This window comes from Bos indicus, chromosome 11 (assembly GCF_029378745.1).
Source record: "Bos indicus isolate NIAB-ARS_2022 breed Sahiwal x Tharparkar chromosome 11, NIAB-ARS_B.indTharparkar_mat_pri_1.0, whole genome shotgun sequence".
In the NCBI taxonomy this organism is placed as follows: domain Eukaryota; kingdom Metazoa; phylum Chordata; class Mammalia; order Artiodactyla; family Bovidae; genus Bos; species Bos indicus.
In genome coordinates, this window is record NC_091770.1 from 40,440,199 (window position 1) to 40,464,674 (window position 24,476).

The 24,476-nt window shown below is 39.3% G+C and overlaps 1 protein-coding gene across 10 annotated transcripts in view; it reads left to right on the plus strand.

Moving 5' to 3' along the window:
- VRK2 (VRK serine/threonine kinase 2) overlaps window positions 1–24,476 on the plus strand; it is a 108,342-nt gene that overhangs the window by 38,810 nt on the left and 45,056 nt on the right. For all 10 annotated transcript variants that reach the window (XM_070798696.1, XM_070798693.1, XM_019970194.2 and 7 more), the window contains one exon: window positions 322–414. In XM_070798696.1, the coding sequence (XP_070654797.1) occupies window positions 322–414 (93 nt within the window). The remainder of the gene's footprint in view (window positions 1–321; window positions 415–24,476) is intronic.

Genomic DNA, 24,476 nt, shown 5'->3' on the forward strand with positions numbered 1-24,476 from the left:
TTGCCATGTTTCTCCTCTTTGGACAGAAGATTTGGGCATCAGACTGTCGGGGGTATTGCTGAGTCTTGGCTTCCTTTCCATCAGAGGTGCCCTTAAAACATTAAAACATTTGGTGTTCAAGGATCCTTTTATGCAACTTTTCCCCAGGATGCACGACCAGAACATGTGATAATTTTAGAATAGATAAATGCACAATTGGGAAATACATCACTTTGTCATTGTTAATATGAAAAAAAATGTGTTATTTTCTATTCAAAATGCTCAGGTTGATCATGAGTTCTAAATTGACATCAGTATAACTGTATATATTTCTTTTCACAGTTGGATGTTCTGGAGTATATACATGAAAATGAATATGTTCACGGTGATATAAAAGCGGCAAATCTACTCTTGGGTTACAGAAATCCAGATCGGGTAAATACAGTATTAAACTGTTGCCTTCAGTAAGGATCCTCAAAGTACTATACTGAGACAGATATTCAGAAAACAAACTCCTAACTGGAAAGAGTTTGCAAATGAGGACTTAACATGATGAGTGTTATAATTTATCTTATCTTGCTTATCTAATTTAATGCACTAAACTAATAAATAGGGCTTCCCTGGTGGCTCAAATGTTAAAGAATCTGCCTGCAGCGCAGAAGATTTCAGCTTCAATCCCTGGGTTGGGAAGATCCCCTGGAGGTGGAAATGGCAACCCACTGCAGTATTCTTGCCTGGAGAATTCCATTGACAGAGGGGCCTGGCAGGCTAGTCAGTGGGGTTGCAAAGAGTCAGACACAACTGAGCAACTTTCACTTTTTGAACTAATATGAGGAAACTGAGACCTGGTTCAGTTCAGTTCAGTCACTCAGTCGTCTCCAACTCTTTGTGACCTGATGGACTGCAGCACGCCAGGCTTCCCTGTCACCAATTCCCATCACCAATTCCCGGAGCTTACTCAAGCTCGTGTCCATCAAGTTGGTGATACCATCCAGCCATCTCATCCTCTGTCATCCCCTTCTCCTCCTGCCTCCAATCCCTCCCAGCATCAGGGTCTTTTCCAAGGAGTCAACTTTTCGCATGAGGTGGCCAAAGTACTGGAGTTTCAGCTTCATCATCAGTCTTTCCAATGAACACTCAGGACTGGTCTCCTTTAGGATGGACTGATTGGATCTCCTTGGAGTCCAAGGGACTCTCAAGAGTCTTCTCCAACACCACCGTTCAAAAGCATCAATTCTCCAGTGCTCAGCTTTCTTTATAGTCCAACTCTCACATCCATACATGACCACTGGAAAAACCATAGCCTTGACTAGACGGACCTTTGTTGGCAAAGTAATGTCTCTGCTTTTGAATATGCTATCTAGATTGGTCATAACTTTCCTTCCAAGGAGCAGGCGTCTTTTAATTTCATGGCTGTGATCACCATCTGCAGTGATTTTGGAGCCTAAAAAAATAAAGTCTGACACTGTTTCCACTGTTTCCCCATCTATTTGCCATGAAGTGATGGGACCGGATGGGACATTTTCTGAATGTTGAACTTTAAGCCAACTTTTTCACTCTCCTCTTTCACTTTCATCAAGAGGCTTTTTAGTTCCTCTTCACTTTCTGCCATAAGAGTGGTGTCATCTGCATATCTGAGGTTATTGATATTTCTCTTGGCAATCTTGATTCCAGCTTGTGCTTCTTCCAGCCCAGCGTTTCTCATGATGTACTCTGCATATAAGTTAAATAAGCAGGGTGACAATATACAGCCTTGATGTACTCCTTTTCCTATTTGGAACCAGTCTGTTGTTCCATGTCCAGTTCTAAGTGTTGCTTCCTGACCCGCATATAGGTTTCTTAAGAGGCAGGTCAGGTGGTCTGGTATTCCCCAGCTTTACTGAGGTTTAATTGACAAAAATTGCATATGTTTAAGTTGCACAACATGAATTTTTAAGGTACACAAAGTGATGATTTATTATACATATGTATTGTGAAATGGTTAATCAAATTAACACATCGATCACTTCAAATAGTTGCTTTTTGTTTTGTTTTATGGTGAGAACACATAAGATGTACTCTTTCAAAAAATTTGAAGTACATCGTCACCGTGTTGGGCATTAGATCCCCAGAACTTACTCATCTTCTAACTAAAAGTTTGTACTCTTTGACCAACTCTCTCCATTTCTTCCAGCTCCCTCCCCCCACCAGCCCCTAGCACTACTGTTCTACACTCTGGTTCTATAAGTTACCTTTTGTATATGCCACATGTTAGTGAGATCATGCAGTGTTGTCTTGCAGTGTGTCTTATTTCACTTAGCATTATGTCCTCTGGGTTCATCCATGTTGTTGCAAGTTGTGTATTTCTATCCTTTTTATGATTGATTGTACATGTATATAGCACATTTTCTTTATCTGTTTATCCATCAGTAGACACTAAGGTTGTTTATATGTCTTGGCTACTTTTAATAATGCTGCAATAACAGGGGAATACAGATATTACTTCAAGATAATGATTTCTTTTCCTTTGGATATATATCCAGAAGTGGTTTGCTGGGTCATATGGTAATTCAGTTTTTAATGTTTATTTTTTTTTTTTTCCTGAAGACGCTCCATACTGTTTTCTGTGCTTCCCAGGTGGCACTGTGGGTAAATAATCTGCCTGGCAATGCAGGAAACTCAAACCTGCAGGTTTGATCCTGGGTCGAGAAGATCTCTTGGAGTAGGAAATAGCAATCCATTCCAATATTATTTCAGGAAAATTCCGTGGACAAAGGAGCCTGGTGGGCTGCAGTCCATGGGGTTGCAAGAATCAGAGAGGACTGAGCACGCATGCACGCACACACATACTGTTTTCCGTAATGACTGTACCGGTTTACATTCCCACCAACAGTTGTCCAGGGGCTCCCTTTTCTCCAAACCCTCACTAACATTTGCTGTCTGTAATAGCCTTCTAACAGGTATGAGGTGATGTCTCATTATGGTTTTGATTTTTCGTTTCCCTGATAATTAATAATGTTGAGCATTTTTTCATACACTTATTGACCATTTGTATGTCTTCTTTGGAAAAAATGTCTCTCTAGGTTCCCTTGTCTGTGTTTTAATTGATTTATTTTGTTTTGCAAGTGAGTTTTATGGGTTCTTATATATTTTGGATGTTAACCCTTAGCAGATATGTGGTTTGCAGGTATTCTCTCCCATCCCATCGGTTGCCTTTTCATTTTGTTGATGATTTCCTTGGCTGTGGGGGATCATTTTCGTTTGATGTAGTCCTACTTGTATATTTTTGGTTTTGTTTACCTATACCTTTGGTTTCAGTTGCAAAAAAATCATTGCCAAAACCAGTGCTCATGGATTGGAAGAATTAACATTGTTAAAATGTCTATACTACCCAAAGCATGCACATGAGTTTGGATGAACTCCAGGAGTTGGTGATGGACAGGGAGGCCTGGCGTGCTGCAATTCATGGGGTCGCAAAGAGTTTCACACAACTGAGCAACTGAACTGAACTGAACTGAACCCAAAGCAGTCTATAGATTCAGTGCAGTCCTTCCCAAAGGTCCAGTGATATTTTTCACAGAAATAAAAACCCAGTCCTCAAATGTGTATGGAAGCAAAAAAGACCCTGAAAAGCCAAAGCACTCTGGAGAAAGAACAAATCTGGAGGCATTATACGTCATGATTCGAACTATATTGCTGTGCTCTAGTAATCAAAGCAGTATACTATTGGCATAAAAGCAGACCCAGCACAATGGAACAGAATTGAGAGTAATGCATATATGATCAGTTAATCTTTGACAAGGGTGCCAGGAATATTCAATGGGGCAGAGATAGTTTCATCAATAAATGGTGGTGGGAAAATGGGATATATACATGCAAAAGAGTGGACTTGGATTCTTATACCATATACAAGAATAAGCTCAAAATTTTTCAAAGACTTAATTGGAAGACTTGAAACTGTACATCTAGAAGAAACCTAGGGAGGCAGCTTAATTTTAATTGATTTAAATTTATAAGCCACATGTCGCTAACAGCCAATGCATCAGCAGAGATTTAAAAAGTTAAAAAATGGAGTGTATAAAAAAATAGCATTTAGCTGGGTGTTTAACTGAACTGTACACGAAGAGAGAAATTTCTTAATAAAAATACCCCTAAAATCTTAGAAAATATGGAGAAATTTCAAGTTTTAAGATGTCTGTATATTTTAAAAAATTGGAAAAGGAAAGGCAAATGAAAAGCTGAGAAGTATTTATGACAGACAAACTTTAGGATATATAGCAAGTTTAAAAAAATTAAAATAAAAAACAACAGTTTCTTAAAACAATGATTAAAAAGAATGAACAACATAGAAGAAATAGAACTGTTTGAGAAATAGATGAAAAAAAGTTCCCCATCACTAACAACTGAGATGTACAAATCAAAACAGTGAGGCAACATTTCACAAGACTTACCAAATAGGAAAAGTCTAAAATAATAATCCGATGACATTCAGGCTGATGAGCATACAGGCACTTGTAGAATGCCAGTGGGAATGTAAATTAAATGAGAGTAGGAGATAAAATCAAGTTAATGGAAGTACAATTTGGAAATATATATATTAAAAGCCTTTAAAAGTGTGCCTGCTTTTTTAAGGTTAGATTTATTGAAATATAATTTATAAACAATAAAATCCACCTTAAGTATATAGTGTGGTGTGTATTTACACATGTATATTGTATAACCAGCACCACAAGACATAGAGCATTTCTATCATCCTCAGTCAGTCCCCTTCTCTCACCGAGGCAATGATTTCAGGCTTTTTTTCCCCTACGTTTTTAGCAATGCCATATAAATGGACTTACAGGTTTTTACTCTTTGTGTCTGGTTTCCTTTACTTAGCATATTTCTGAGGTTGATCCATGCTGTAGTTCGTTAGTAGTTTCTTCCTCTTTAATGATAGGTAGTAGTCCATTAAAAACTATTGCAGTTTCTTTCCTGTTTACTTCTGGATAGATATTTGTGTTGTTTCCAGTTTTTGAGAATGAGGATGTATAAATTTGTGAATGAGGGTGTATAAACACTTACGTACAGGTTTTTGTATAGGTTATATATTTTAACTTCTTCTGGGTAAATAACTAGGCATGGAATTTTCAGACTATGTCAACGTGTATGTGTGCTAAATCGCTTCAGTGGTATCCAGCTCTTTGTGACCCTATGGAACATAGCCCAGCAGGCTGTTCTGTTCATGGTATTTTCCAGGCAAGGATACTGGAGTGGATTGCCATGCCCTCCTCCAGGGGATCTTCCCAATCCAGGGATCAAACCTGTGCCTCTTGAGTCTCCTGCATTGGCAGTTGGGTTCTTTACCACCAGTGCCACCTGGGAAGCCCCATGTGAATGTGTATGTATGACTTTAAAAGAAATAGCCACATTGTTTTCCAGAGTGATTGTACCATAATATATTCCCAAAGGCAATGTAGATAATTCCAGCTGTTCTATTACATGCCACCATTTGGGCTTCATTAGTTGTAAAAATTTAAGCCATTATAGTAGATGTGTGGTTATATTGAAGGTTATTTAGGTTATAGTAGGTTATTTATTTATTTTTGGTGACGCTTGGTCTTTGCTGCTGCCTATCAGTTCAGTTCAGTTCAGTAACTCAGTCGAGTCTGACTCTGCGACCCCATGAACCGCAGCACACCAGGCCTCCATGTCCATCACCAGTCCTGGAGTCCACCCAAACCCATGTCCATTGAGTCGGTGATGCCATCCAACCATCTCATCTTCTGTTGTCCCCTTCTCCTGCCCTCAATCTTTCCCAGCATCAGGGTCTTTTCATATAAGTCAGCTCTTTGCATCAGGTGGCCAAAATATTGGAGTTTCAGCTTCAACATCAGTCCTTCCAATGAACACCCAGGACTGATCTCCTTTAGGATGGACTGGTTGGATCTCCTTGCAGTCCAAGGGACTCTCAAGAGTCATCTCCACAACCACAGTTCAGAAGCATCAATTCTTCAGTGCTCAACTTTCTTTATAGTCCAACTCTCACATCCATACATGACCACTTGAAAAACCATAGCCTTGACCAGATGGACCTTTGTTGACAAATTAATGTCTCTGCTTTTTAATGTTATCTAGGTTGGTCATAACTTTCCTTCCAAGGAGTAAGCGTCTTTTAATTTCATGGCTGCAATCACCATCCGCAGTGATTTTGGAGCCCAGAAAAATAAAGTCAGCCACTGTTTCCCCATCTATTTGCCATGAAGTGATGTGACCAGATGCCATGATCTTAGTTTTCTGAATGTTGAGCTTTAAGCCAACTTTTTCACTCTCCTCTTTCACTTTGATCAAGAGGCCCTTAGTTCTTCTTCACTTTCTGCCATAAGGATGGTATCATCTGCATATCTGAGGTTATTGATATTCAGACTGATTTGAAGAAAGTGGGGAAAACCACTAGACCATTCAGGTATGACCTAAATCAAATCCCTTATGACTATACAGTGGAAGTGAGAAATAGATTTAAGGGACTAGATCTGATAGAGTGCCTGATGAACTATGGACAGAGGTTCATGATATTGTACAGGAGACAGGAATCAAGACCATCCCCAAGAAAAAGAAATGCAAAAAAGCAAAATGTCTGTCCGAGTAAGCCTTACAAATAGCTGTGAAAAGAAGAGAAGCAAAAAGCAAAGGAGAAAAGGAAAGATATACCCATTTGAATTCAGAGTTCCAAAGAATAGTAAGGAGAGATAAGAAAGCCTTCCTCAGCAATCAATGAAAAGAAATAGAGGAAAAGAACAGAATGGGAAAGACTGGAGATCTCTTCAAGAAAATTAGAGCTACCAAGGGAACATTTCATGCAAAGATGGGCTCAATAAAGGGCAGAAATGGTAGGCACCTAACAGAAGCAGAAGCTGCTGCCTATAGGCTACTCTTTATTGCGGTGTGTGGGTTTTTCACTGCAGTGGCTTCTCTTGTTGTGAAGCACAGGCTCTAGGTTGCACACGTTGCAGTAGTTGTGACATGGGGGCTCAGCTGCCCTCCGGCATGTGGGATCTTAGTTTCCAGACCATGGATCAAACACACATCATGCATAGGTAGGTACATTCTCAACCACTGGACCATGAGAAACGTCCCCTAGTAGCAGGGTTTTTTTTAAGTTGTTATTTTATTTATCCCACCTACAGTGGGAGTGTAAATCCAGCCATTTTATTCCCACTGTGCCATAAGTCAGCTTCTCTTGTGGCTTAGCTGGTAAAGAATCCACCTGCAATGTAGGGGACTTAGGTTCAATCCCTGGGTTGGGAAGATCCTCTGGAGAAGGGAAAGGCTACCCTCTCCAGTATTCTGGCCTGGAGAATTCCATGGACTGTATAGTCCATGGGGTCACAAAGAGTCAGGCAGGACTGAGCGACTTTTACTTTCACTTTGCCATAAATAAAAAGGACCAGTTTTTAAAATTTATTTATTTATTGTGAATAGTTTGCTCATGTCTTTTGCCCATTTTTCTGATATGTTTTTGTCTTTAGTCCTTGATTTTGAAGAGTTCTTTAGATGTGAATTATATCAGCTTTCATCTATTCCATATTTTGCAGATATTTTCTCCCAATTTGATTTTTGCTCTTTGATTATACTTATGTTGTTTTATTTCCATGTAGAAGATGAATTTTAAAATTTTTAGTGGTCAAATTTACCAGTCATTCATTACTAAGGATGTTGAGTCATGGTTAGTAACCTTGTTCTTGCTGCTTAGTTGCTAAATTGTGTCCGACTCTTTTGCGACCCCATGGACTGTAGCCTACCAGGCTCCTTGATCAATGGGATTTCCCAGGCAAGAGTACTGGAGTGCTTTTCCATTTCCTTTTCCAGGGGATCTTCCTAACCCACAGATCGAGCATGTGTCTCTTGAGTCTCCTGCATTGGCAGGTGGGTTCTTTACGATTGAGCCACCAGGGAAGCCCATCTTGTTCTACAAACAGGTTTATATGAATTTTATTATATGGTTTCATTTTTTACATTTAAATCACTTATTCACTTAGAGTTTATTCTTTTACATGACAGGAGGTGTCAACCCCATGTTATCTTTTCCTAAATGATTTTCCAAGTTTTCAAAAACTTGGAACTATTTTATAATAGTTCTATAAACTATAAGCTATTTTTAAAAAGCAAAACTTTGCTTCAGTGATGTTAGATACCGCCTTTGTTATATACTAAATTTCCATATGTACTTGAGTTTATTCATGTACTTCCATTGGATCTTTCTGATTTGATGTCTGTGCTTCATTCCCATACTAGTGCATTAATTTCTGAGGCTTTGTAATGTATTTTAATATCCAGTAGGTCTGATAGTGCCTTGTAGAGTTTCTTTTTCAGTGTTAGTCTAGCTATTCATATTTTTCTATGTTCTGTTGTGTAGCTTCATTTGAAAAAATACTTGTTGGTGTTCTCATTGAAATTTTGTTAAAACTTTTAAAATTAATTTAGGGAATACCTGACATCTTTATGATGTATAGATGTTCTATTGAATAACAAAGAATGTTTTTGAATTCCATCAGTTTTTGCATTTGTTTCTTCTGAGTGATTATTGTTTGTATATATGGAAGATACTGATTTTTGAGCATTCATGGTATATTCTGTTAATTTACTAAATTTGTTGGAGGTGGTTTTAGTAGTGATTGTCCAGGGTTTTCTTGGGAAATTGTTGTATCATATGCAACTAAATGTAATTTTCCTTCTTTTCCAGTTCTTATGTTTCTGATTTGTTTTGCCTAACATGGATCCAGTATATGGTAAATTGTAGTAAAAGTCATGATCATCTTTTTCTCTTCTTGATCTTAGTGAAATGCCTAAAAGTAGTACCTCATTAAATACGATACTGGCTTTAGGACTAAGGTGTGCATGTGAGTGTGTGTGTATGTCTTTATGGCTATAATAAGGAAATAATCAGTGGAAACAGGGACAGACTTTATTTTTGAGGGCTCCAAAATCACTGCAGATGGTGACTGCAGCCATGAAATTAAAAGATGCTTGCTCCTTAGAAGAAAAGTTATGACCAACTTAGACAGCATATTAAAAAGCAGAGACCTAACTTTGCCAACAAAGGTCCGTCTAGCCAAAGCTATGGTTTTTCCAGTGGTCATGTATGGATGTGAGAGTTGAACTATAAAGAAAGCTGAGTGCTGAAGAATTGATGCTTTTGAACTGTGGTGTTGGAGACGACTCTTGAGAGTCCCTTGGACAGCAAGGAGATCCAACCATTGAATCCTAAAGGAAATCAGTCCTGAATATTCATTGGATGGACTGATATTGAAGCTGAAACTCCAATCTTTTGGCCACCTGATGTGAAGAACTGACTCATTTGAAAAGAGTTGGGAAAGATTGAAGGCGGGAGGAAAAGGGGGCGACAGAGGATAAGATGTTGAATGGCATCAAGGACTCGATGGACGTGAGTTTGAGTAGGTTCTGGGAGTTGGTGATGGACAGGGAGGCCTGGTGTGCTGCAGTCTATGGGGTCGCAGAGAGTCAGACACAACTGAACTACTGAACTGAACTGAAGGAAATAATCACCTGTTTCTCTGTTCTTGAATGGGTGTTTTGTTTTTATGGAATGAGTATTAAATTTTGTCAAATGATTGTTTATCATGTATTGAAATGATCATGGTTTTCTCAGGTCAGTTAATATGGCATAATATATTATGCCATAATATAATATGGCCTTTCTTCTAATAGTGAACCAACCTTACTTTCCAGAGATAAATCTCATTTGTTGTTGTATGTTATTTACTAAATATGGAAATGAAGTTTGTTCACTAATATTTTATGTAGTTTTTATTTATATTGGTATTTGTAAGTGATACTGGCCTGTAATTATCTGTTTTATCATATTCAGGTATCATAAAAAGACTTCATAAAAAGAATTTGAGATTTCTCTTCATTTTCTGTGTTCTAGGACTATTTCTATTACATTGATACCATTTGCTTTTTTAATGTGAAATTGTCTGGTTCTACTGAGGATATTGCTTGTTACTCTTGATTTTTTTCCCTATGGAAATTGGTTGTTAAGCTCTTTATCTCTACTTGGGTCAATTTTAGTAGTTTTCAGTTTTGTCTAGTTTTTCAAATTAATTTCTGTGGTGGTCTGCATTGTCATTGTTTATGGCTTTTAAATTTCTACTTCAGTGGTTGTTTCCTTCTGTTTTTTTTTTTTTTTTTTTTTAATTCTTGCTTTCTCTTTTTTTTCCCCTTGATGAAAATAGCTAGTTTGTCCATTATATTAATTTTTCAACAAAATTGGATTTTGACTTATTAATGAGATATATTGTTGTTTTCTATCATTAATTTCTGACTTTGCCTTTGTTGTATCTCCTGCTCTTTTAATTTGACCTTTTTGTTCTTTTTCTTGTCCTCCTTCAATTTGGGATCTAATTCATTTATTTTCATTTTTACATTTTTCACTTCTGTAGGTGTTTAAGGCCACAATTTTTCCTCTGGTTCCTGCTTTGTATTGTACCTCATGGATTTTGATATGTAGTGTTTTTATTGTCTTTATTTTTTAGAAGGTTATATTTCTCCTTCACCAAAACAGTTCAGTAGAAGAATTTTAAATTTTCATATAGAAAAACCTCTTAAAAAATTTTGGTTTACTTTTAACAAGATGGTCAGAGTATTATTTTTAGTAATTTTATTCTTTGAAGTGCACTGAAGCTTTTATCACAACTTAGAACAGGATCAATTTTTGTCAGTCTTCCCTGTTTTCTAGAAAAAGAGATAGTCTCTGTTTTTATAGTGTAAAGTTTAGTATCTATCCAGAAGATCTCCCTATTGACTATATTATTCATGTGATCTGTATCTTAGTTTTTGTCCACTTGATCTGTTTTGTACTGTGTTATTTAAGCCTTCAGTGTGTGTTTGTCTCCTTGATTCTCTAATAAATTCTGTTTTATAAGGATCATTGCTGTACTATTTGGTAAATAATTATGTTTTCTGTGTTTCTTCTATATTTTCTTTGGTCTTAAACTCTGGGAGTTGGTGATGGACAGGGAGGCCTGGTGTGCTACAGTCCATGGAGTTGCAAAGAGTAGGACGTGACTAAGCAACTGAACTGAACTGAACTATCCATTTAAGTTTTTTTGCAGGGAGGAGTCTATGAAAGTTTGTACTTTTGTTATTATCATAGTCTTGGTGTTTATACCTTTTAAAGATGCTTTGAGTCACTCCTCTCTATTTAACTTTTTAGTACTCCTCTGATAGTCTTTTGTGGCATTTTTTTTTAACCACAACTTTAGTAAGTTCACTATCAGTTACCATATTTTACTTTTTTCCTTTCCTTACTGTTGTCTTGAAGTCATACTACTTTGTCAGAACATATGTTATTTGTATATTCTTCATTTATCCCTCCCTTGTTTTTTAGTCTTAGCAATAACATATTAAGTGCTCACCCTTCTGTCTTTTTGCCAAAGTTACTCACCTTTTGATTAATTGAAGCTAATCTTCTAGTAGATTGTTCAAGAAGTGCTGATGGATATAGCATTCCCTTGCATGTATAAAATGTTTCTCAATAGTATTAATGCCTAAAGGATACCTTGGGTAGATTTAAAATATATAGTTCACAGTTTTCCCCTTGAATTTCTTGAAAATACTGATCTCTTTTTGCCTTGTTGGTGTTTGCTTTCAATAAGTCTGCTGCCAGTTTAATTCTTACTATTGTATGTTATTAGTCCTTTTTGCCATCCTGTCTTTAGGACTTTTTCCTTTATTAATAATGTCTAATCATTCAGGTATGACCTAAATCAAATCCCTTATGACTATACAGTGGAAGTGAGAAATAGATTTTAAGGGACTAGATCTGATAGATAGAGTGCCTAATGAACTATGGACTGAGGTTCGTGACATTGTACAGGAGACAGGGAGCAAGACCATCCCCAAGAAAAAGAAATGCAAAAAAGCAAAATGGCTGTCTGGGGTGGCCTTACAAATAGCTGTGAAAAGAAGAGAAGCAAAAAACAAAGGAGAAAAGGAAAGATATAAGCATCTGAATGCAGAGTTCCAAAGAATAGCAAGGAGAGATAAGAAAGCCTTCCTCAACAATCAATGCAAAGAAATAGAGGAAAACAATAGAATGGGAAAGACTAGAGATCTCTTCTAGAAAATTAGAGCTACCAAGGGAACATTTCATGCAAAGATGGGCTCAATAAAGGACAGAAATGGTATGGACCTAACAGAAGCAGAAATATTAAGAAGAGGTGGCAAGAATACACAGAAGAACTGTACAAAAAAGATCTTCGTGACCCAGATAATCACGAAGGTGTGATCACTCACACTCACCTAGAGCCAGACATCCTGGAATGTGAAGTCAAGTGGGCCTTAGAAATCATCACTATGAACAAACTAGTGGAGGTGATGGAATTCCAATTGAGCTATTCCAAATCCTGAAAGACAATGCTGTGAAAGTGCTGCACTCAATATGCCAGCACATTTGGAAAACTCAGCAGTGGCCACAGGACTGGAAAAGGTCCGTTTTCATTCCAGTCCCAAAGAAAGGCAATGCAAAAGACTGCTCAAACTACCGCACAGTTGCACTCATCTCACATGCTAGTAAAGTAATGCTCAAAATTCTCTAGGCCAGGCTTCAGCAATATGTGAACCGTGAACTTCCTAATGTTCAAGGTGGTTTTAGAAAAGGCAGAGGAACCAGAGATCAAATTGCCAACATCCACTGGATCATGGAAAAAGCAAGAGAGTTCCAGAAAAACATCTATTTCTGCTTTATTGACTATGCCAAAGCCTTTGACTGTGTGGATCACAATAAACTGCGGAAAATTCTGAAAGAGATGGGAATACCAGACCATGACTTGCCTCTTGAGAAACCTGTATACAGATCAGGAAGCAACAGTTAGAACTGGACATGGAACAACAGACTGGTTCCAAATAGGAAAAGGAGTATGTCAAGACTGTATATTGTCACCCTGCTTATTTAACTTATATGCAGAGTACATCATGAGAAATGTTGGGCTGGAGGAAGCACAAGCTGGAATCAAGATTGCCGGGAGAAATATCAATAACCTCAGATGACACCACCCTTATGGCAGAAAGTGAAGAAAAACTAAAGATCCTCTAGATGAAAGTGAAAGAAGAGAGTGAAAAAGTTGGCTTAAAGCTCAACATTCAGAAAACTAAGATCATGGCATCTGGTCCCGTCACTTCATGCAATAGATAGGGAAACAGTGGAAACGGTGGCTGACTTTATTTTTCTGGGCTCCAAAATCACTGCTGATTGTGATTGCAGCCATGAAATTAAAAAATGCTTGCTCCTTGGAAGGAAAGTTATGACCCACCTAGACAACATATTAAAAAGCAGAGACGTTACTTTGCCAATAAAAGTCCGTCTAGTCAAGGCTATGGTTTTTCCATTGGTCATGTATGGATGTGAGAGTTGGACTATAAAGAAAGCTGAGCACTGAAGAATTGATGCTTTTGAACGATGGTGTTGGAGAAGACTCTTGAGAGTCCCTAGGACTGCAAGGAGATCCAACCAGTCCATCCTAAAGGAGACCAGTCCTGGGTGTTCATTGGAAGGACTGATGCTAAAGCTGAAACTTCAGTATTTTGGCCACCTCATGTGAAGAGTTGACTCATTGGAAAAGACCCTGATGCTGGGAGGGATTGGAGGCAGGAGGAGAAGGGGACGACAGAGGATGAGATGGCTAGATTGTATCACCGACTCGATGGACATGAGTTTGGGTGAACTCGGGGAGTTGGTGATGGACAGGGAAGCCTGGCGTGCTGCGATTCATGGGGTCGCAAAGAGACGACTGAGCGACCTGAACTGAACTGAACTATTTAACTTATTAACTGAACTACTTAACTATTAACTGAACTGAACTATTCATTTGGCTGCATCTCCCAGCATCACTAGTGAAGGAAGTTGAAGCATTTTAGCTTAAATGATGGTTTGTGCCCATCTTTTTATTTCATTGGTGCTGATGTGCTCCTCATGTATGAAAGGCCACAGAACCACATTATTTTTTTCAGGCAAAGCTTACATCCCAGCTCTTACCTAAAGACTTTCTTAATGATTCTTCTGCACTGATCTCCATTTCTAATTTCCTTTATCTTCTAATGTGTATTTTAAATGAGCAAGTGTTTAAGTAAAATCTCACTTGTCTTGTTTTGTCTTATATTCTGAACAAGAATGATGAGGAGGCTTGAGGTTTGTATTTAGGAAGGTATACTTTTCTTCCTTCTTTTGAATTCCTTACAGCACCTAGGTTAGTATTCCTTTATTAATAACCCTTCAAGAAATACTTCATTGACTTCTTAAGTCAGGAGGCTGATACCTCTCATTTAGTTAGGACTAAGTGGTACTTGATTATTCAGCTCCTTGACCTCACCATGCCCCATGTGTTTCTGCTACGGAGATCCTACTAAATCGAAGGGGATGGCCCTCATTGGTAGAGGGAAACAATTCTTCATGTCAGCATCTGGAGTGATAAATATACCATAGGATACTTGGGATTTTTATAAACACTTGTTTGATTACTGGGATTTATGTTGGACTGAAAGTCAGGAGACCAGGTTCTGGTCCCAGCTCTGACACTTGAGCAGAATTCCAGGTTTCAGAAAATTATTTCACCTGTGTGGATTTTGGCTTTTTTCTCTGTAAAACATGGAGGTCTGGCTAAGTGAACTCAAAAGTTTCTTCTTGCTGTAAAAGGCTGTGATTCTCTGAAAATGTTTTTTCCAAGTGCTTAATACTTATTGCCAAAGGTGATGTTTCTTGAACTGTTTTCAATGTGTGTTGCTTGCTGTTGTGTGGGTAAAGAAGTTAAAAAGTTCAAATTTAGAAAAATAATTTAATGATGTGGGAGCAGGAATTGTAGCACCTGACCTGTGTCTGCTGGCAGAATGCTCGCTTTCAGATTCTCTAGGATATCCATAGGATAGGGTCATAAGCCTCATTAAAGCTGCTTGTTCACTGTTTGCTAGAGGGGATTCTAACATAATCTATTTATCAATCACGGTTACTTATAAGATGGAGTGTGAATTTGTGTTTGTAAGAATTTTGCATGCCAATCTGGTTACCATTTAGAGAGAGCATTTCCTTTGTGGAACGTATATAGTCCTGATAACTGAGAGAGTCATATCCTAGGCAGGTTGATAGGGAGTCTAGGGGTCCCCAAGGAGAGAGGGGTCTGGAATTCTCAAGGAGGAAGAAAAGACAAACTTTTTTTCTTTCTCCACATTCCTTAGGATTATATAACAATAATGTATCCTGCCTCAGGACAGTCTTTGGATTCAACCTTCTGTTATCTTAAAATGTTAATTATGGGAGTAGACCTGGTCTTTACAAGGATGTATCTTGCCTGAGGACAGTGTTATCTTAAAATGTAAATTATGGGAGTAGGTCTGATGAGGTCTTTACAACCTCCAGATATTCTTTGGATTATATAACTTCATTGTTAACACTAGCAAGCGGGTACTCTTTCTACCCCCTTCTGATGCCTATGTCAGAAGCTTTCTCTATCTCCTTTATACTTTAATAAAACTTTATTACACAAAAGCTCTGAGCGATCAAGCCTCGTCTCTGGCCCCGGATTGAATTCTTCTCCTCCAGGGGCCAAGAATCCCAGTGTATTCGCGTGATACAACAACAACCTTTCATAACATACCTCTGTATTTTATTATTTCCAGAGTAGCATTATATGATCTTAGCTTGATAATACCATAATATTGCTAGATGGTACAGCTGGCAAAGCTACTTTAAAATATTTTGATATTGCATGTATAGAGTTATGCTGCAGATTAAATAACATGGTAGTGTTTATAGTCACTTAAAGCATAGAATAATGTGTGTGTTATTTTCTTTCTTCCTAGTGAGTTTCTGCTATATTTTTTCAGTTGAGCAATAAGACTTTGAAAATTGTTGCTATGATTTTAGGTATTTGAACTTTGAAAATTAATATTTTATGAGTTTTATATTAATAGAATTATTTTAAAAATATACACTTTCATTGGCATTTTATCTCAGTGTAATTATTTGTCATATGGATATATTGTTTTAGATTTAACAGGTTGCATGTATCTGCTATTCATAGATCATTTCTAAAAACTTTCTGTCTTGGAATCCTTTCAGAATGACTTGTCAAATAGCTCCAAATTTTGTTTCCGTCTAACATTCTGTAGTGTGTGAATACTACCAAGTTTTACTATACTCCAATTTATTACTTTATAATTATTTAAGTAATCAAATGTATTTCTAGCTTTCTTATCTGATATTTAATAGTGTTCCTATAATTAAAATTTCTGTACATGTGTGTATTATAAGATGTCTGATTTGAATCAGATTAGCTCCATATAAAAATTCTTATTTCAAAATACTTTCCAAATGACAGCTATAGGAATATAGACTACTGGAGTCATTATTGGAGGGTGATGATGGGTGGGAAATTATTGAAGAAAAACATCATAATATAATTTGAAAGCCATGGTATCCATATTTAAAATTAATCTTTTATAAAGCTTATTTCCCAGTACTGAGACTCTTGAGAACCCATTAAGGGCTATATATGGTTTTATTTACCAGTTAATATGGAAAAGTGGCATTTCTGCATTCTAAGTTAACTCATTGAACTGTATAAACTGGATGGATTAAGAGGCATGCCTGTTTTTGCTGTGCTGTGCTCAGTTGTGTCTGACTCTGCAACCCCATGGATTGTAGCCCCCAGGCTCCTCTGTCCATGGAGATTCTCCAGGCAAGAGTACTGGAATGGGTTGCCATGCCCTCCTCCAGGGGATCTTCCCAACCCAGGGATTGAACCCAGATCTCCCACACTGCAGGTGGATTCTTTACTGACTGAGCCACCAGGGTTTAGGGGCTGTTAAAAAATGGTGGACTGGAAATTTCCTGGTGGTCCAGTGGTTAGGACTTGGCACTTTCGCTGTAAGAGCCGTAGTTCAATCACTGGTTGGGGAACTAAAATTCCATGTGCTGCATGGCCATGAAATTAGATGATTACTTCTTGGCTGGAATGCTGTGACAAACCTAGTGAGTGACAGTCGCTTAGTTGTGTCTCTTTGCAGCCCCATGGACTATACAGTCCATGGAATTCTCCAGGCCAGAATACTGCAGGTCTCCCGCATTGCAGGAAGATTCTTTACCAGCTGAGTTACAAGGGCCCTGGACAGTGTGTTAAAAAGCAAAGACGTTACTTTGCCAACAAAGCTCCAACAAAGCTCCTTATAGTTAAGGCTATGGTCTTTCCAGTAGTTATGTGCGGTTGTGAGAGATGAACTGTAACAGCAGAGCATCGAAGAATTGATGCTTTTGAACTGTGGTGTTGGTGAAGATTCTTGAGAGTCCCTTGGACAGCAAGGAGATCAAACCAGTCATTCTTAAAGGAAATCAACCCTGCATACTCATTGAAAGGACTGATGCTGAAGCTGAAACTCCAATACATTGACCACCTAATGGGAACAGCTGTCTTGTTGGGAAAGTCCTTGATGCTGGGAAAGATTGAAGGCAGAAGAGGGTGACAGAGGATGAGACGATTGGATGGCATCGAACGATGCAGTGAACATGAATTTGGGCAAACCCTGGGAAATGGGACAGGGAGGCCTGGCTTGTTGAAGTCCATGGGGTCACAAAGAGTTGAACATGACTGAGCGACTGAACAACAACATGCTTCATGACATCACAGAAACAACAACTGTGGACCCCCCAAGGGGAAATACACATAAGAATGGCGTGATTGCGGACAATTTCAACATTGTCTTGGAAATGAATAGAATTTGTAGTTAATGTAGAGCAAGGAGATGTTTTTGAATGTTTAGGTAACTATGTTTTATGTAAACACAACTTACTTTATAAAGTGAAACTTTTTATAATATAATAATCAGAGTCAAATTATATCAGCTATTATTTTGTATCTTCTGTTAAAGATACAAGCTCTGATAATGCTTTGTTGTTCAGTCACTAAGTCATGTCCAACTCTTTGTGACCCATGGACTACAGCACTTCAGGCTTCCCTGTTCTTCACTATCTCCTGGAGTTTGCTCAGACTGATGTCCCTTGAATACCATCCAACCATCTCATCCTCTGTCACCCTTTTGTCCTCCTGCTCTCAGTCTTTCCCAGCATCAGAGTCTTTTCCAATGAGTTGGCTGTTTGCATCAGGTGGTCAGAGTATTGGAGCTTCAGCTTCAGCAGTAGTCCTTCCAATGAGTAGTCAGGATTGATTTTCTTTAGGAATGACTTGATCTCCTTGCTGTCCAAGGGATTCTCAAGAGTCTTCTCCAGCTCCACAGTTCAAAAGCAGCAATTCTTCAGTGTGCAGCCTTCTTTATGATCCAACTCTCACATCCATACATGACTAATGGAAAAACCGTAGCTTTGACTAGACAGACCTTTGTTGGCAAAGTAATGTCTCTGCTTTTTAATCCACTGTCTAGGTTTGTCATAGCTTTTCTTCCAAGGAACAAGTGTCTCTTAATTCTGTGGCTGCAGTCACTGTCCATAGTGATTTTGGAAACCAAGAAAATAAAATCTGCCACTGCTCCCACTTTTTTCACTATTTGCCATGAAGTAATGGGATCAGATGCCATGATCTTCATTTTTTGACTGTTGAGTTTTTAGTCAACTTTTTTACTCTCCATGTTCATCAAGAGGCTCTTCAGTTCCCTTTCACTTTCTGTCACTAGAGTGGTATCATCTGCATATCTGAGGTTGTTGATATTTCTCCCGGCAGTCTTAATTCCAATATGTGATTCATCCAGTCCAGCATTTTTCAGGATGCACTCTACATATGCGTTAAATAAGCAGGGAAATAATATATAGCCTTGTCATACTCCTTTCTCAATTTTGAACCAGTCTGTTGTTCCATGTCGGTTCTAACTTGTGCTTCTTGATCAGTATCCAGGTTTCTCAGGAGGCAGGTAAGGTGGTCTGGTATTCCCATCTCTTTCAGAATTTTCCACAGTTTGTTGTGATCCACAAAAGTCTTTAGTGTAGTCAATGAAGCAAAAGTAGATGTTTTTTGGGAATTCCCTTGCTTTTTCTGTGATCCAGTGATATTGATGATTTCCTCTGCCTTTTCTAAATCTAGCTTGTACATCTGGAAGTTCTTGGTTCACATATTGCTGAAGCCTAACTTGAAAGATTTTATTACCTTCTGAGCATGTGAAATGAGTGCAATTGGACAGTAGTTTGAACATTCTTCAGGCCTCCCTGGTAGCTCAGCTGGTAAAGAATCTGCCTGCAATGAAGGAGACCCCAGTTTGATTCCTGGGTTGAGAGATATGCTGGAGAAGGGATAGACTACCTACTCAGTATTCTTTGGCTTCCCTAGTGGCTCAGATGGTAAGAATACACCTGCAATATGGGAGACCTGGGTTCGATCCTTGGTTTGGGAAGAACCCCTGGAGAAGGGAATAGCTACCCACTCCAGTATACTAGCCTGGAGAATTCCATGGACAGAGAAGCCTGCAGGCTACAGTCATGGGGTCGCAGAGTTGGACACGACTGAGCGACTTTCACTTGAACGTTTTCTGGCATTGCGTTTCTTTGGAATTGGAATGAAAACTGACCTTTTCCAGTCCTGTGGCCACTGCTGAGTTTTCCAGATTTATTGGCATCTTAGTGCAACACTTTAACAGCATCCTCTTTTTAGAATTTGGAATAGCTCAGCTAGAATTCCATTGCCTCCACTAGCTTTGTTCATAGTAATGCTTAAGTAATGCCAACTTGACTTCACACTCCATGATGCCTAGCTCTAGATAGTGCCCACACCATGTGGTTATCCAGGTCATTAAGACCTTTTTTGTATAGTTCTTCTATATATTCTTGCTACCTCTTCTTAATCTCTTCTGCCTCTGTTAGGTCCTTGCTATTTCTGTCCTTCATTGTGCCCATCTTTTTTTGGAGAAGGAAATGGCAACCCACTCCAGTACTCTTGCCTGGAGAATTCTGTGGACAGGGGAGCCTGGTGGGCTGCTGTACATGGGGTTGCATAGAGTCAGACACGACTGAAGCAACTTAGCTTCCATGAAATATTCCTTTGTATCTCTAGTTGTTTTCTTCTGTTTCTTTGCAATGTTCACTTAGTAACGGTTTCTTATCTCTCTGCTATTCTCTGGAACTCTGCATTCAGTTGGGTATATCCTTCCCTTTCTCCTTTACCTTTTGTTACTCTTCCTTTCTCAGCTACTTGTTAGGCCTCCTCAGACACGACTTTGCCTTCTTGCATTTCTTTTTCTTTGGGATGGTTTTGGTCGCTGCCTCCTGTTCATTGTTATGAACCTGCATCCATAGTTCTTCAGGCACTTTGTCTACCAGATCTAATCCCTTGAATCTATTTGTCGTTTCTACTGTATAGTCATAAGGGATTTAATATAGGGCATACCTGAATGGCTTAGTGCTTTTCCCTATTTTTTTCAATTTAAGCCTGAATTTTACCATAAGGAACTGATGATCTGAGCCACAGCTCCAGGTCTTGTTTTTGTTAACTGTATAGAGCTTCTTCATCTTTGGCTGCAAAGAATATAATCAATCTGATTTTGGTATTTGCGATCTGATGGTGTCCATATGTAGAGCTGTCTCTTGTGTTGTTGAAAGTGGGTGTTTGCTATGACCAGTGTATTCTCTTGGCAAAGAGAATGTTAGCCTTTGCCCTGCTTCATCTTGTACTCCAAGGCCAAACTTGCCTGTTACTCCAGGTATTTCTTGACTTCCTACTTTTGCATTCCAATCCCCTATGATAAAAAGGACATCTGTGTGTGTATGTGTGTGTATGTGTGTGTGTGTGTGTGTGTGTGTGTGTGTGTGTGTGTGTGTGTTAATTCTAGAAGGTCTTGTAGTTCTTCATAGAACAACCGTTCAACTTCTTCAGTATTAGTGGTTGGGCATAAACTTGGATTTATGATACTATGATGTTGAATGGTTTGCCTTGGAAGCAAACCGAGATCATTCTGTTATTTTTGAAACTCTACCCAAATACTGTATTTCAGGCTCTTATTTTTTTTTGACTATGAGGGCTACTCCATTTCTTCTAAGGGATTCTTGCCCAACAGTAGTAAATATAATGATCATCGGTATCAAATTCACCCATTCCCTTCCACTTTAGTTCACTGATTCTTAAACTGGCGATGTTCACACTTGCCGTCTCCTGCTTGAGCATGTCCAGTTTACCTTGATTCATGGACCTAACCTGAACCATGTACCTAACGCCGAAGAATTGATGCTTTTGAACTGTGGTGTTGGAGAAGACTCTTGAGAGTTCCTTGGACTGCAAGGAGATTAAACCAGTCAATCCTAAAGGAAATCAGTCCTGAATATATTCATTGCAAGGACTGATGCTGAAGCTGAAGCTACAGTATTTTGGCTCCCTGATGCAAAGAACTGACTCATTGGAAAAGACCCTCATGCTGGGAAAGATTGAAGGTAGGAGGAGAAGGCGACGGCAGAGGATGAGATAGTTGGATGGCATCACTGACTCTATGAATGTGAGTTTGAGCAAGCTCTGGGAGTTGGTGATGGACAGGGAAGCCTGGTGTGCTGCAATCCACGGGGTCACAAAGAGTCAGACACAACTGAGCGACTGAACTGCACTGATGGACCTAATATTCCAGGTTCCTGTGCAATATTGTTCTTTACAGCATCAAACTTTTCTTTCACTACCAGACACATCCACAACTGAGCATCGTTTCTGCTTTGGCCCAGCCTCCCTTTCTTTCTGGAGCTATTTTTCCACTCGTCCCCAGTGCATTTTGGACACCTACTGACTTGGGGTCTCATCTTCGGGTGTCATGTCTTTTTGCCTTTTCATACTGTTCACGGGATTCTCAAGGCAAGAATACTGGAGTGGTTTGCCATTCCCTTCTCCAGTAAATGTTTTGTCAGAACTCTCTACCATGACCTGTCCATTTTAGGTAGCTCTGCATGGCATGGCCCATAGCTTCATCGAGTTACACAAGGCTGTGGCCCACATGATCATTTTGGTTAGCTTTCTGTAATTGTGGTTTTCATTCTGTAGGCTGTGGGTTTATGCAAGCTTCCTGATGGGAGGGACTGGCTGTGGGGAAAACTGGGTCTTGCTCTGGTGGGCAGACCCATGCTCAGTTCAGTTCAGTCGCTCAGTCGTGTCCGACTCTTTGTGACCCCATGAATCGCAGCACGCCAGGCCTCCCTGTCCATCACCACCTCCTGGAGTTCACTCAGACTCACGTCCATCAAGTCAATGATGCCATCCAGCCATCTCATCCTCTGTCGTCCCCTTCTCCTCCTGCCCCCAATCTGTCCTAGCATCAGAGTCTTTTCCAATGAGTCAACTCTTGGCACGAGGTGGCCAAAGTACTGGAGTTTCAGCTTTAGCATCATTCCTTCCAAAGAAATCCCAGGGCTGATCTCCTTCAGAATGGACTGGTTGGATCTCCTTGCAGTCCAAGGGAATCTAAAGAGTCTTCTCCAACACCACAGTTCAAAAGCTTCAATTCTTCAGCGCTCAGCCTTCTTCACAGTCCAACTCTCACATCCATACATGACCACTGGAAAAACCATAGCCTTGACTAGACGGACCTTTGTTGGCAAAGTAATGTCTCTGCTTTTGAATACGCTGTCTAGGTTGGTCATAAGTTTTCTTCCAAGGAGTAAGTGCCTTTTAATTTCATGGCTGCAATCACCATGTGCAGTGATTTTGGAGCCTAGAAAAATAAAGTCTGACACTGTTTCCACTGTTTCCCCATCTATTTGCCATGAAGTGATGGGACTAGATGCCATGATCTTCATTTTCTGAATGTTGAGCTTTAAGCCAACTTTTCACTCTCCACTTTCACTTTCATCAAGAGGGTCTTTAGTTCCTCTTCACTTTCTACCATAAGGGTAGTGTCATCTGCATATCTGAGGTTATTGATATTTCTCCTGGCAATTGATTCCAACTTGTGCTCCCTCCAGCCCAGCGTTTCTCATGATGTACTCTGCATATAAGTTAAATAAGCAGGGTGACAATATACAGCCTTGACGTACTCCTTTTCCTATTTGGAACCAGTCTGTTGTTCCATGTCCAGTTCTAACTGTTGCTTCCTGACCTGCATACAGATTTCTCAAGAGGCAGGTCAGGTGGTCTGGTATGCCCATCTCTTTCAGAATTTTCCACAGTTTCTTGTGATCCACACAGTCAAAGGCTTTGGCATAGTCAATAAAGCAGAAATAGATGCTTTTCTGGAACTCTCTGGCTTTTTCCATGATCCAGCGGATGTTGGCAATTTGATCTCTGGTTCCTCTGCCTTTTCTAAATCCACCTTGAACATCTGGAAGTTCACAGTTCACGTATTGCTGAAGCCTGGCTTGGAGAATTTTGAGCATTACTTTACTAGTGTGTGAGATGAGTGCAATTGTGCAGTAGTTTGAGCATTCTTTGGCATTGCCTTTCTTTGGGATTGGAATGAAAACGGACCTTTTCCAGTCCTGTGGCCACTGCTGAGTTTTCCAAATTTGCTGGCATATTGAGTGTAGCACTTTCACAGCATCATCTTCCAGGATTTGAAAGAGCTCAACTGGAATTCCATCACCTCCACTAGCTTTGTTCATAGTGATGCTTTCTAAGGCCCACTTGACTTCACATTCCAGGATGTCTGGCTCTAGGTGAGTGATTGCACCGTCATGATTATCTGGGTCGTGAAGATCTTTTTTGTACAGTTCTTCTGTGTGTTCTTGCCACCTCTTCTTAATATCTTCTGCTTCTGTTAGGTCCATACCATTTCTCTCCTTTATCGAGCCCATCTTTGCGTGAAATGCTCCCTTGGTATCTCTGATTTTCTTGAAGAGATCTCTAGTCTTTCCCATTCTGTTGTTTTCCTCTATTTCTTTGCATTGATCGCTGAGGAAGGCTTTCTTATCTCTTCTTGCTATTCTTTGGAACTCTGCATTCAGATGCTTGTATCTTTCCCTTTCTCCTTTATTTTTTGCTTCTCTTCTTTTCACAGCTATTTGTAAGGCCTCCCCAGACAGCCGTTTTGCTTTTTTGCATTTCTTTTTCTTCCAGATGGTCTTGAGCCTTGTCTCCTGTACAATGTCACGAACCTCAGTCCATAGTTCATCAGGCAGTCTATCAGATCTAGTTCCTTAAATCTATTTCTCACTTCCACTGTATAATCATAAGGGATTTGATTTAGGTCATACCTGAATGGTCTAGTGGTTTTCCCTACTTTCTTCAATTTAAGTCTGAATTTGGCAATAAGGAGTTCATGATCTGAGCTACAGTCAGCTCCTGGTTTTGTTTTTGTTGACTATATAGAGCTTCTCCATCTTTGGCTGCAAAGAATATAATCAATCTGAATTCGGTGTTGACCATCTGGTGATGTCCATGTGTAGAGTCTTCCCTTGTGTTGTTGAAAGAGGGTGTTTGCTATGACCAGTGCATTTTCTTGGCAAAACTCTATTAGACTTTGCCCTGCTTCATTCCGTGTTCCAAGGCCAAATTTTCCTGTTACTCTAGGTGTTTCTTGACTTCCTACTTTTGCATTCCAGTCCCCTATAATGAAAAGGACAT